The sequence below is a fragment of the Vanessa atalanta genome, chromosome 14, assembly GCF_905147765.1.
Source record: "Vanessa atalanta chromosome 14, ilVanAtal1.2, whole genome shotgun sequence".
Lineage (NCBI taxonomy): Eukaryota > Metazoa > Arthropoda > Insecta > Lepidoptera > Nymphalidae > Vanessa > Vanessa atalanta.
The window spans coordinates 10,285,527-10,300,562 of record NC_061884.1 but is presented as its reverse complement, the minus strand read 5'-3'; the positions used below and the strand labels follow the sequence as shown (position 1 = coordinate 10,300,562).

The 15,036-nt window shown below is 31.7% G+C and overlaps 1 protein-coding gene across 1 annotated transcript in view; it reads left to right on the top strand.

Annotated features, from left to right (window-relative positions):
- The first annotated feature begins 938 nt into the window (after positions 1 to 938).
- Positions 939 to 15,036, top strand: part of LOC125068651 (ammonium transporter Rh type B) — a 36,642-nt gene continuing 22,544 nt past the window's right edge. The window contains exons 1-2 of the mRNA XM_047677913.1: positions 939 to 998; positions 6,383 to 6,516. Of these exons, the coding sequence (XP_047533869.1) occupies positions 6,399 to 6,516 (118 nt within the window). The 5' untranslated portion in view covers positions 939 to 998; positions 6,383 to 6,398. The remainder of the gene's footprint in view (positions 999 to 6,382; positions 6,517 to 15,036) is intronic.

Sequence of the window (15,036 nt, the reverse complement as noted above, 5' to 3'; positions counted from 1 at the left end):
AAGAGGTGATAACCAATCTGAATGTATTGTTTCTTTTTTTTTTTAATTAAATTTCTGTTTTTATTTATATATGTAAAGAAAACCGGAATTTAATATCACGTCAAAAAAACTAAGTTTCAATTTCGAACAATGTAATCCATTTCATTATCAATATACAATTTATTTGAAAACGACGAACAAAAATAGAACGCGTGTAATTTTTTTTTCGTTTTTATACGTTATTCTTTTCGACATGCTACACTCAAATATCGCTCAATGCATCGCACGTTCGGTGTTACAATAAATATAGGATATTGATGGGCCTGCCGCGATTTCACAGTGCCTCGACTGTAAATGTTCACAAACTTTCACATCTGCCTGTTATTTTATTATTATTCGTGAATTACGAAGGTTTTCAACGATTCAATATTCTATTAGTGATGACATTATACATAAAACTAGTGGTTTATTATAACTTTGCCTCTGTTAAATTAATTATGTTGCAATTTTGATCAGTATTGCCACGCTAAAATATAAATAATTATCAATTATTATATTTTTACAGCCATCGCAAAACATCCATGTTATATAATTATTATATATCGATTTCTTGGCTTATTTACATTTTTATTAAATAAATTAATGATGTAATATCAAGTATCATACGATCAATCATTTATAAATTTTATATTTATTCCAAAGAGGTCATCGAACTCCATCAATAAAAAAAAAATAACAATAAATGAGTATTTGCTGTAGTAAGGCTGTTTAAAAGCCGATATTTATATAAAAATAAATAAAATAAATATAGAAACAGTATTCCACAAACGAGGTTTTATATTTTAATTAAGAATCAAAATAAATATACGTTTGGCCTATAACTAGACGTTTATTAAAAAGTTTAATAAAACATATTGCCGAAACAGATCAGATGCGTTAAACGTATAGTGAATGAATATTCTCAGTAAGCGCTGAAGCGCGGTTCACTTGATACATACTTCTTATCAGCTGGAATTAAAGTAAGTTCATTTTACAGTTCTCGATTATACATATATGTTTTAAATAAAAATATTAAATATATATTACTATTTTACAGTTTACAGTAAAAATATTTAAGGTTTTTTTTTAATAATATTACTTTAATAAATTACATTACAAAAGTACATATTTAAATAAAATTTTAACTAAAATGGCTATAATATCTCAATTATTAATCATCGAAGTTAAAATCTAAGCAAACGCTAAGACGTGACTAATAAAAACATCAAATTTGTATAAAAATAAAACACTATATAATATAATATACACATAAATTTATAATATATTTATCTGCTTTCACGTGTGTGTATTTATTTGTGTCTGTGTGCGTGAACTTAATATAGATCCGACTACAAACACAAAAAAATACATTCAATAGGAAATATTTGACAGCACGACAAAATAAAGTGTATCAAGTATTTGATATTTTATGTAAAACGTATCTGAAGATGATATGTAAAAAAGCAGTGTAACCACATTTTTATCCTTTAAGTTATTTCCTTTATTAAAATGTAGACCGAAAAAGGTATTTCTTAATCCACTTAAATCAAGAAAGAAGTTCTCAATCCTTCACTACGTATAATACGATTCTGTACTTTAGTTATAACACTCTATTTATAAATCAATTTTGAACATTATTTTTGCATTGGACTAAATATTGGCCAAGCGTGGTCCCAACGCGTCATATATTGGTCATTGTTGAGTTTTTGTTTACAGCGTACATTCGAGGAAGTAAATGAAACCATTTCATTCTTTAATCTTATTGAGGGATTACTATAATTATTAAACATTTTCATTATGAATTATTAACTTCAGGGAGTTATTGTACAAATTGGATTTAAATTTCGATATTATAGCTATTGATCCGACTTCATAAAGACCAAGTTTGAGGAATTTCAGCTTTGAGGATCCCAGAGTCAGACATCAAAGAGTTATTAGAACAAAAAATATTATTTACAATTTATTAAGCAAACTTAATTCCGAAACATAATACTTTTTGATAGTTCTTGCAAATCACACTACATACACACGCCTGCTATTCTTATTCATGTATCTGAAATGTATAACAAATACGGATATAATAATACTAAAAATTATTCAACATGCACACTTACATAATATCTGTTATTATGTGCGTGTGTGTGAACGTAATATCATATCGACTACAAACAAACTGCAAACAAACAAATTCATCTAACACGAAATATTTTACAACACGACAAAATATAAAAGTAAATAAAATGAATGACGTCAAACCGGAAGGTGGTTTACTAATATAAGTAAGATTATAAACATACTCTTTATAACATATGATTATGAAAGATTCGGTCCGCACGTCTACGCTAAAATACTTTTTAATTTTATAATAAAACATCCTTCCTTATAATAAGTAAGTAGTTGTTTTCAATTATTTTTATACTTAAATATCATTTAAAATCATTCTGCCGTAATTACTTGAACTTCTATAACATAAGACTTTTATACAAACTACCATCCCCTGTTTTAACTCCAAAATTTGATTTCTTAAAATACATTATTTGTACGACGACCTCCGTGGTCGAGTAGTGTGTACACCGGTTTTCATGGGTACGCCACTCAGAGGTTCGATTTCCGGCCGAGTCGATGTAGAAAAAGTTCATTAGTTTTCTATGTTGTCTTGGGTCTGGGTGTTGGTGGTACCGTCGTTACTTCTGATTTTCCATAATGTGTTATGGAAAATCAGTGCTTTAGCTACTCACATTGGGATCAGAGTAATGTATGCGATATTGTCCAATATATAATTATTTATTTATTTGTACACCTCCACACCATCTGTAGAGCATACATTTTAAATTTCAAGTCTCCTACTTTAACTTTCATACAAACTTCCAACCCTAGTTTTACCCCTTAGGGGTTGAGTTTAAAATCCGTTCTTAGCGGATGATTAGAAACCTACCTGCTAAATTTCAACTTTGTAAGTGTTATAGTTTCTGAAATTTCGTGATTTATCAGTGAGTGGTATTTCACTTTTTTATAGATTAATAATAAAATTGCTGTCAAGTTTTACATAGGCGTTAAGAGTACCCATCTCTAAAAATTAAATAAAAAATCTTTTAAGATAGCCAATACGTATTGATTTTTAAAAAAACATTTTCAAATATTTACCTGAAATTATTCAAAGGGCAGTGAATTTAAATTTTTATGTTCGCGTGCAGCAAATTGCATAATGACTGTCCAATCTCCATCTAGAATTAGTTTGAACCAAAACGTGAATTCACGATTCAATGAATTGCTAACTTGCGAAATTAGGTTTGATATCCCTACGATTTATTTCAATTTTAAAGGATTTGTCGACTTTTCATGATTCACAATTCAAATAGAAGTCACCTTTGCAATTGAAAGCATAGATTTGTATGTATTTATGTATTTCTACGTTGGATTATTGAAAATAGTTTTTATTTGAATTGGGTTGGAATCGTTAACTATACTAATACTACTACTACATATGTACATGTATAAAAAAACATATATATAATATCATTAAAAAAAAATTTAGCTTAAGTATATTAAATAATTTTGTGTTTATTTGAGCTATGGGTTTTCGATTTGTATTGTATTATTGTGTGTCTATCACGATAAACTGACTAAGGCGCATCAACGGGGAATCGTCCGTTAATTTATTGAATTCCGCTGACACTTCCCCCCTTTTTAGGTATTTAATGCCCAGCGAAGCGACCGGATAAATACCGACCGGATAATATATTCAGAACTGGGTAAATATATGTATTAAAACAGTTTCGAATAAAAACTGTTATTGTTAGTGAGCTTCAATAAATTAATACATAAAAATAATTTAATTGTATTTATTGATTTCTTATAATTTATTTTATATAAGCCGTGAAAAAAACATTTAACGTATATCACATTTATGTCACTGTATGAGCGGTCCCAAATTAATTCATCAATCATAACCAAAACATGTGGGTTAAAATCCAGACAGGCGACACGGGCAGTTAACATGTACTTAATTTGGGTTTATAATTCATTTTGTGCTCAGCGATGAAAGGATAGCAAAAATCGTTCATGTTTCAGAGGAAATTCCATTACGTGTTAGCAAAAGGCTATTCCTTAACATTTTTTTTTACATTCGGCGAAACGTATATGATACTCAACGACCAATAAACTATTTCTAAGTAAATATCACGATCGTTTCAGTTGATAAGTGAAGGAATTTAGTTCTTCCCAACAAACGTACATACGTTAGCCTTAATAATATTAGTAGGCATTCATGTTTATGATGGCTGCCTGCTGGGTATATGATACTTCAATAACGGACTCACTTAATATTATTACTTAATACACCAAGTAATATTAACTTTGTCCAAGATCTGGGTGCCAGTCATTAAAAAAGCTTATTAAATCTAATTAACTTTCAAAATTAATTTGTGATTCAATTCTCCCACAAACGAAATTGTAACAGTAATAAACGTATATTTTTTAAACGTCTTGATATAAATAATAATATAATAGAAGCCGTAAATATACTCGTTAATAAATCACACCGTACACCTTTATAATTTCATACGTACATCTTATAATATCTCCGACATGAATGGTCCTAATTCTAAACGAAAATTTTACGGAACGTATTATAACAAATTTCAAAAAACGAAAATGTTTTCCATTCATTCGTATTTTTGTGGTAGATTTTATTTGCTTATCAACGGACGATATTGGTGAACAAAATTGTCCTCTTATTTTGCTTTTGAATTTTTTTTATTCTAATATTCGTAAAGCGTATAATATTCGAGCAAATCATTGAAGTCAGATTTTTGGGGACGAAAATGTTTTCTTATACATTTATCTGAAACGAAATACCTTTACCAAATCTAATCTAAGTGCTGAGGTATTCAGCTGTCGGTCTGAATTGATTAAAGAGGATTTCATCCTAATTACCGGCTCCGGACGTGTCACTAAATCCAGTGATTAATTGGTCAAAGTCCGATCCTAATTTTTTGTTCTCTAAATTCCAAGCCTTCACTATTTCAGTCTAACCTTGTAATTGAAGTGTAATTAACAAAACCGTTTTTAATTAATTATATTTCTATCTGCAGTACCGACAGTGTCTTTTAATAACTATATTTGTAATACTTGATATCGTTGTGCTCCGATTATGATTTACACAACATACATACTATTTCAAGCACAAGGGACATAAAATCTTATTTCCCAAAATTGGTGGCACATAAACGATGGAAGGAATGGTATATATTTCTTACAGTGCCATTGGCAACGGAGTCCATTTAACATCAGGTTGTCAATTTGCCAGTTTACCTATCTTTTGAAAAATCCTTTTATTATAGTTTTATATTAATTTTATAGTAGTGTTGTGGGTGAAGTTCGCAAGGATGTAAGAAAAAAACACTCTCACTTTGCAAGGGAACACGAAAAAACTTACGGATTTTCGTAGAAAACGCTCGTTTATAATCAATTTCTATCGCCAAACTTGCTGATTTCGTTCAGGCTATCGAATACGTTTTTATATTCAAACCTTCGTGTGGGGGCGTATGATATAGAGTCTAATGGAAATTAAATGACGTTTTCAAATATAATATTATTTATTTTTTTGGGAAAAATACTACTAATCTTGGCGGTTCTTAAGGTGACTGTAAGTTGACTGTCAGTTGTTTTGGTGTGTTCTTTTTTGGAACATAATTATTAGCAGAGATCAATGTGATTTTCTATTCACGTGGTTCATACAAATTGATCTGGGCTAAGCTAGGTTTTTTAGTCGGTAAATACACGGTAGCTACACATCGGGTATAAACAATCTTTTTTTAATTAATATATATTATAAAAGACGAAAGTCGCTCTTGCAAACATTATCTATATGTTTCCGTATTACTATATCGCAGCCGCGTCTAATATTTCTGCATTACATAAAATATTAAAAAAACCTACTGAATTTAAATGAATGTAGGTAATTAATTAATATGATTATGATTACTTTTTTATTGAAATATATATTAGTTACAAGTACTTCGCTACTAACAGCCTTAATTATAAATTTAGTTTAGCGAGTGTTAAGTCAATATTTTCTTCTCTATCTATACTATTAATTTAACATACGAAGGAAGAAGACAGTATTGTTTTAGTTAACTGTCTCACGTAATATCAAAAGTACGCTATGAAATTGACATCACACATACACTGCTTACTCAAAAAACACACTCACACTCTCGAACACAACACAAGTAAACATCATTATAAATCTGAAATCTGGGTTTCTCAAAACACAAAAATTAAAGTGAACCGAACGGAAATATTTTCTGAATAACAAATTAAATAATCAGTACGTATTGTGATAAAACATTTTCTTTTTCAGCTTCAAGCGATCGAACATGGTTTACAAATTCACAAACACAAAATATATACCCTTGTTGGTATTTCAGCTGATACTGATGGTCTTATATTTCATATTCGTGAGATATGGGGGAGATAAACATCACGACGTGAGAGGTATGCAAATATTATTACTTTATATATTTTTCATTGTATACCTAACTAGCGACCCTACCCGGCTTTGTACGGCTACGATGCTGATACTAAATATACTTCTGAACGTCTTTATATACAATGTTCACAGCTTTTTTGTCATTAGAAAATTTAAGTCCCTGCATGTTAAATACGTAATATCTTCGAAAATTTTAAATGAACATGGATATTTTTATTACTATAAGTATTTGAAGTTCTCGTGAACAAGACATTCGTAGATAATGTCGAAATATCGAGCTCCACCAAATAAAAATAAATAACATGGTAAATATCCCGTTTCAAATACTTATAGTAACTTCGAAAATATTTATTTAAACGTCAGGGGCCATATTGTTTTATATGAATACACAATGAATTTAAGGTACTTAATTGGATAAGGATTAATACTGTATTGCTTAAAATCGCTTCGTAAATAAGCTATTATTTCTCGTAACAAGTAACGGATCGAAGTCCCTAAGAGATAGACAAATACCGTCGCGGACTTTTTTGTAGACATTTTAAAGGTGTACAATAATGTACTATATTATTTTGATCTATCTCGTAGGTTTCAGCCAGCGTTCGCAAAGTAAGGCCAAAAAAACGCATCAAAATGAATTGCGTAGTTTAAAAGATCTAATCATACATAGGGACATACAAACAGCGGGTAGCGACTTTATACTATGTAATGATGTGAAAACTAATATTAGTAGCCTTAAGTATTATATTCTATGCAAATGCATTTATTGATAGTAGGACCTTGTAAGTCCATCTGAGCAGGTACCACTCAGTTATCACATGTTCTACCGCCAAAAAGCATTACTCAGTAATGTTTTCCGACTTGAAGGGTGAGTGAGTATAACAACAGTCACAACGGACATAACATCTTAATTCCCGAGGTTGGTGGCGCATTGGCGATGTAAATAATAGATAATATTTCTAAGAGCAATATTTTTTATAGGATATGGTGACTTACAATCAGGTAGACAATTTGCTCCTCCGCTGTATCATAAACAGCATATTTCTAAACTAAAGTTATATAACGTAGCAACACCAATAATAATCTACTTAGAATTATTTTACAATTTGAATGCGATGGAATGCTTGCTCTTTTTTTAAATATTTTATTACCCCTGAAATTTAATGTAAGAAAAATATCGGGCTACCTTTTGACATTTACATTTTTAAACGAATATGACCAAGAGAGACGCAATTTTCAATAACCTCCTTAACATCCTATTAATGTGGCGCAGATGTCGATTTTTTAGGGTTCCGTAGCCAAATGGCAAAACTGAACCCTTATAGATTCGTCATGTCTGTCTGTCCATCCGTATAACACAGCCACTTTCGAAACTATAAGAACTATAATGTTTAAACTTGGTAAATAGATGTGTTCTGTCAACCGCATTAAGATTTTCACACAAACATGGAAAAAAATCGGTAAATTTTGGGGGTTCCCCATCCTTACAATTGAGACTCAATTTTTTTTTTTCCAATAAACACATACATCTATGGATAGGTCTTCAAAATTATATTGAGGTTTCTATCATCATTTTTATCTAAACTAAATAGTTTGCGCGAGAGACACTTCCAAAGTGGTAAAATATGTGCCCCCGCCTTTTTAAATAAGAGAATGGTAAAACTAAAAAAATGTATGATGTCCATAACCATGCAAATTTCCACCGAAAATTGATTTGAACGAGATTTAGTAAGTAGTTTTTTTTTTAATACGTTATAAATCGTAAACCGCAATTTACTTTTCATTCATAAGTTACAACGAACTACAAGAACTTTTATATTATGTTACTTGCTGCTAGGGAACCCTTCATGGACGAGTAAGACTCGCACTTGACCGCTTTTTTTTTCGCCTGTTGCAATTGAAATAAAAAAAAAATGAAAAGGAAATATTTAATTGACCTTTCGACCTTTATCTTTTTAAACGAATACGACCAAGATCATAATGAAAAGGCGCCATTTTTATTAAGGAATCCAACTTGACAATTTAAATAAATTTCGTGATATTAATATTAATCACTATGTTATGTAATATGATACTCAGTGACGCGTAGCAATAAAATCGCAATTAATTTCAACAACAAATTCCTTATTAATCCCGTTAAATACTCTACTCGGCACATTCTTAATGTCACAACAATGAGTGATGAATGTTTCTCGTTTCCATTGAAGAATTGAAAGAATGATACGCGGTTGGATTGTTATCATTGTTCCATTGCGACTGCTGCAATTCATGTAGTTTTCTACACACATATAAGCTTTCTATAATGACAATATTATTGAATATACTTGGTCGTATGATTGTCTGTGTAGGTTTTTAAATCTCATTACATATTTTGATATTCTACCGCCAAACAGCAATACTTAGTCAACGACCTCCGTGGTCGAGTAGTGTGTGGTTTTCATGGGTATGCCACTTCGGGTTCAATTCCCGGCCGGGTCGATGTAGAAAAAGTTCATTAGTTTCTATGTTGTCTTGGGTCTGGGTGTTGGTGGTACCGTCGTTACTTCTGATTTCCCATAACACAAGTGCTTTAGCTACTTAAATTGGGATCAGAGTAATGTATGTGATGTTGTTCAAAATTTATTTATTTATTTAATAGTATTATTGTGTTCCGGTTTGAAGGGTGAGTGAACCAGTTTAAGTACCGGGTCATAATATCTTTTTTTGCGTTTAGTGGTGTCATGATCATGTAAAAATAGTTAATATTTCTTACACTGTTCGGTGGTAACTACTTACTATAAGGGGGCTCAGGTGCTCGTCTGCCTAAGAAAAACAAAAAACAATTATAACATCGGAACTCAGCTTGTCGTGACTAGTTTTTCACATTTATTTATATGTGTTCAGATTGTTCTAAATTGTTATAAGTTATTTTGTCAATATAGCGTAACAGATCACTTTATAACATAGACACGTTCTCATCAAGTTTAATCGACTACGCCTCTGATTTGTGATTAGCGTAACGATATTACCTCGGTAACATTATCGCTTTATTATAGTTGAAGATTTGAAATAATATTATTTGAATTTAGATCGAGCTCCTGTATATAATTATAAAAGCCAAAAAGGCCTAGTGGTTCGAATGCGTGCATCTTTACTTATGATTGCGGGTTCGAACCTAGGCAAGTACCACTGAATTTTTCTGTGCGTTTGTGTTTATAATTTCGTGCTCAGTGAAGGAAAACATCGTGAGGAAACCCGCACGTGTCCAATTTCAATAAAATTCTGTCACATGTATCCCAACCAATCCGCTTGGGAGTAGCGTGGTGGAATTAGCTTCAAGCCGAAGGTCGAAGGCATGTTACTTTTTTTATAAAATTATATCTATTAAGTATTTTTATCGAAGGAGGTATTTATGCTATAGCACAGTTGTAATTTATCGCTAAATGCCACTGTAGTCTATACTTAATAAAATTGGAGTGTCTGTTTGTAATATTAAAATAACCGCGTTTTACTAAATGGATATATATGTATACACCGTACATATACCTAAATAATATATTTTTTTTAATTTTTGTCTGTCTGTCTGTCTGTTCCGGCTAATGTCTGGAATGGCTGGACAATTTTGACGGGACTTTCACTGGCCGATAGCTGATGTAATAAGGAGTAACTTAGGCTACTTTAGATTTTTATTTTAGAATTATATGTAAAATAATAATAAAGTTACGTTTTATTAAATTCAAACGCGCAAGAAGTCGCGGGCACAGCTAGTATGAAATATAACTCAACTGAAAAGACAGTGAACGTGTTACTTATTGTCAAAGTCAACTCGTCGTCTTTATTCAATACAGAAACGTTAAACTAAGTAATAGCCTGTTTAAACATCTTCCAATCACCGATATGCTATATCGAGTGAAGCTATTAAACAGATTAATAGAGACTTAGATGATATTAGTAATTGGGAAGTCATATGGTTTGCAAATTAATCAAAACATTCGACACGATATGATTGTCAGTTGTTCGAATCAACTGTCTATGTTAATAAAGTTGTTATTAACATATATTTATGTAGTGATTTCTAAATATTTAAGTATGTTTCAGTTTTGCTTAAATAGTTGAGTAAATAAAGACAATGACAACGAGGACACTCGTTGATTGATTTATTGACTAAAAATATGTTAAGAACCGACTATCTAACGACTATATATATATGTTTATAGCCTGACCAAACATCTGATAAGTAATATGCAATTATCGAGTTAATGCAAAGAGCAGATGATCGATTCGCTTCTAACGATGCCTAATTTGTAAAATTATAATTGTAGACTTCGCTCTTTATCTGTCCATCTGTCTGTCACCAGGCTGTATCACAAGAACCGCGAATAGCTAGAAATACAAATATGTATTTCTGTTGCCTCTATAACAAAAAATACTAAAAACAAAATAAAATAAATATCAAGGTCAGTATTAATTTAGTTAATGATATGGAATCCTTCGTGCGCGAGTCCGACTCGCACTTGTCCGGTTTAATTAAATTGGTAAGATGGTCAAATAGGCTACTTATTGCACCGTATATATTAATTAGACACAGTAGTATTTTATAACGAATTAAAACATTACAATACATACAAATTCAAACAATAACAATATTTTTGTTTTGTTCGAATTCGTATAAAATAGAGTTATTTTGAATTAATTTAACTAAGTGTATTCTTTTCACTAATATTTGATCACGTGTAATTATTTGTGTATTTGTGTGCAATAAATCGTGCGTGCATCGTGAGTCGAGATGGCCCAGTGGTTAGAACGCGTGCATCTTAACCGATGATTTCGGGTTCAAACCCAGGCAGGCACCACTGAAATTTCATGTGCTTAATTTGTGTTTATAATTCATCTCGTGCTCGGCGGTGAAGGAAAACATCGTGAGGAAACCTGCATGTGTCTAATTTCAACGAAATTCTGCCACATGTGTATTCCGCCAACCCGCATTGGAACAGCGTGGTGGAATATGCTCCAAACCTTCTCCTCAAAGGAGAGGAGGCCTTTATCCCAGCAGTGGGACATTTACGGGCTGCTAATGCTAAAAATGCTAATGCTAAAAAGCGTGCACATAAAGGTACAAACGATTGGAACTCTTATTACACGTCAGTTTAAACAAAACAATTTATCTGAAATATTTTATAAACAGTTTTCACTTCGGTCTGAGCCATATTGATAACTTACAGTAATTTTATAGGCTAATTCATGGTTGCAGTAGCAATTTTGATGATTAGATTATGAACTGTTAATTTCGTTATCAGACCAAATGATAATCAATCTGTTAAGACGTTCTTTAATCAAATTAGGGTGGAGTTCACGAGAACTAACTTAAGCGTAGTTAATAAATTCCAGTCGTTCGATACTTGAAAGAAAGAAAAGTTTTATTGCCACATGTGAAAATTCAATTATAATTTAAATTTCACGTAAAATAATGTGTAGGTATATAGCTGAATCAAATTACGGTGCTGGTTTTCAGAGGTGCTCTATACCTTCGGACATTACGCGGAATCAACAGAAGATTTAATATGCCAATAATAATGGATATTTTTTTTTTATATTACATTACAATTAAATAAAATTTAATATTGTTACACGAAAATATTATTTAAGCTTATGATATTTTAATTTAAATGATAGATACGGTGGCCCTGTGGTATCTTAACCGATGATTGCGGGTTCAAACCCAGACAAGCACCGATACATTTTCTCGTGCCCTGGGGGTCAAGTGAAACATCATGACGAAATCCGCGTTTGACTAATTCCAATAAAATTCTATCATTTGTGTATCCACGAACCAACACTAGAGCTGCGTGTGGAATAAGCTCCAAGCTGGCAGTGAGACATTTACAGGCCGTTACTTAACTTTAAAAGTTGGCTTAAATTGTATATTTTCTTTGATACTTTCTGATTTTAACACAAATGTTATTGTCTTTTAACTGTCTTTGATAAAGAGTGTGTTATATTGACGTGTTCGTAATGTCTTCTGAATATAAAATATGGCAAAAGGATTCCAAAATTTTTTAAAAAAAATATTTAAAGCTCTTGTGAAATAAAACATTAACAAAAAGGGATTTAACTCGATAAAATATTATTAAATTATTAAATTATTATATTATTTAGTTGAAACAACTGAATTTCTTGGCCTTACTCTTGATGCCAAATTACAGTGGCTCCCCCATATAAACGGATTGGCGGGTAGACTGAGTTCTGCGGCATTTGCGGTCAAAAAAATTAGATTATTTACCGATGTTGATACGGCTCGCCTAGTTTATTTCAGTTACTTTCACAGTATAATGTCGTACGGTATTATGCTTTGGGGTAACGCAGCCGCTATCCATACTATATTTGTGCTGCAGAAGAGGGCTATTCGCGCAATCTATAACCTGGGAGCCAAGGAATCTTTGAGGTATAAATTTAAAGAAATTAAGATATTGACTGTTGCTTCTCAATATATATTCTGTAATGTTTTGTATGTACGGAAAAATATTAATGTTTTTATGAGAAAATGTGATTCTCATAACGTTGGTACAAGGACAAACACAATCTTGTTACTCCTGTTACTCGACTGCATAGAGTCAGTAACTCTTTTGTGGGGCAATGTATACGCTTCTACAACAGGATCCCAGAAAGCGTTCAAAATGCTTCTGTTGCGAAATTTAAAAAAATTGTTAAGGAACGCTTGTGTGCGAAAGGTTACTATACAATTAGTGAGTTTATGTTTGATAGCACACCTTGGGAATGAAACGATCGCCTCCTGGCTGTTTCTACTCATATATAATTATGTATATAATTAATTTGATGTAAAAAAAAAAAAAAAGTCCCGCTGAGTTTCTTTCGCCGGTTCTTCTCAGGTCAGGGTGTTTTCTTTTCCGAACCGGTGGTAGTGTTTAACTTGACAATCAATAAGAAAGTGTAATACTTCTATATTGAATAAAGGAATTTGAGTTTGAGTTTGAGTTTGAGTTTGAAAATTATTCATTGATTTAATTTAACTATTACTTAGGTTGTCAATGCGCCACCTTAGGAACTAAGATGTTATGTATCTATAGCTTCAGTAGCTCACACACCCTTCAAACCAGAACAATGCCAAGTATTGCAGCTAGGTGGTATATCTGCTGGGTGTACTTCTAAGTAAATACCGATGACAAAGAACGTTTAACCATTTACATTAGCTTAAACTAACTAACTTACATTTTATTATATTACTAGTTGTGTCCGCGACTTCGTGCGCGTTTGAATATACCAAATATTTTTTGTTATACGCTAAGTTACTCCTTATTACATCAGCTTTCTACCATTTAAAGTTCCGTCCAAATCGGTCTAGCCGTTTCAGAGATTAGTCGGAAAAAACAGACACAAAAATCGTAAAAAATGTTATTTTGTTATACGTACCGTGTGCATGAAAAGCGGTTATGATATTACAAACAGACACTCCAATTTTATTATACGATGTATGTATTGATTATATTTCAACTTTTCAAATGATTACGATGTCTCTCTGACCAATTTCGACCATGGCGGCGAATCTCAAAGGAGATCAACTACGCAGATCATATTCTAGTGCACAAGTTTGTGCGCAAACACAGGTAGATTCTCTATTCCGTCACACTCATAATCCGATAAGACCGCAATCCGACAAGATCGGAAAGAGTTCAGGCGACCATTGGCTTTACGTGTTTTCAAAGGCCCGTAAGTGTACACACTTCCAACTTACGGGCTGTTACTGAGAACGTTTCCATAGAAAAACTCAATAACTTTTTAACGGCCGACCGAAAGGTTAGAACCCAGTACCTCAATATCTGCCTTATATATAACTACTAGACCAACGAGGTAGGCCATTCCAATTTTAAATATATATAAATCAAATGAGAATACAATAAATAAGTATAAATCTCTCGAGTGCGGACTCGTATAATTCCTACAGCGAGGGTATATAAGTCCTTCAACAAATACATTAATTTGACTGAACGTGTGCTTACAGTATTAATAATAATCTTTAATTAAAATTAATATGATTTCTATAATAAATACCTCTATAGTATAGCGAATATTTATACTCAATTATATTACCGGAATTTTAAATATGGAATTTCAGTTAAATAATTTTATAATAAGACATATTTCACATTTAAAAATTATCTTCTTTCGTAAATATTTTTATCATATTTTTGAAATGGAATCACATTTTATTATAATAAATTTGACTTTATAATAAGGAAGGTCTTGCTGGGGAGTCAATTTTGATGTCGTTCCCATGGCCAATCTAAACGCGGTCGAGATGAAACGGTTGATTCGCTCACTCATACCGTTTAGCGTGTGATAAGCGAAGCGGATAGCGTGTGATTAAATTAAATTGTTTTTCATTTCTGATATATTTTACTATATAATCCGCCCATTTTTAGAAGTCCATACTTAAGGTTAAAAAGCGAAGATGTTATAACCTTTACCAGTATCATTAAATTTAACAGTTTTTTTAAATCATTTAATAATTCGTTGCGTTTTGAGTTCCTTGA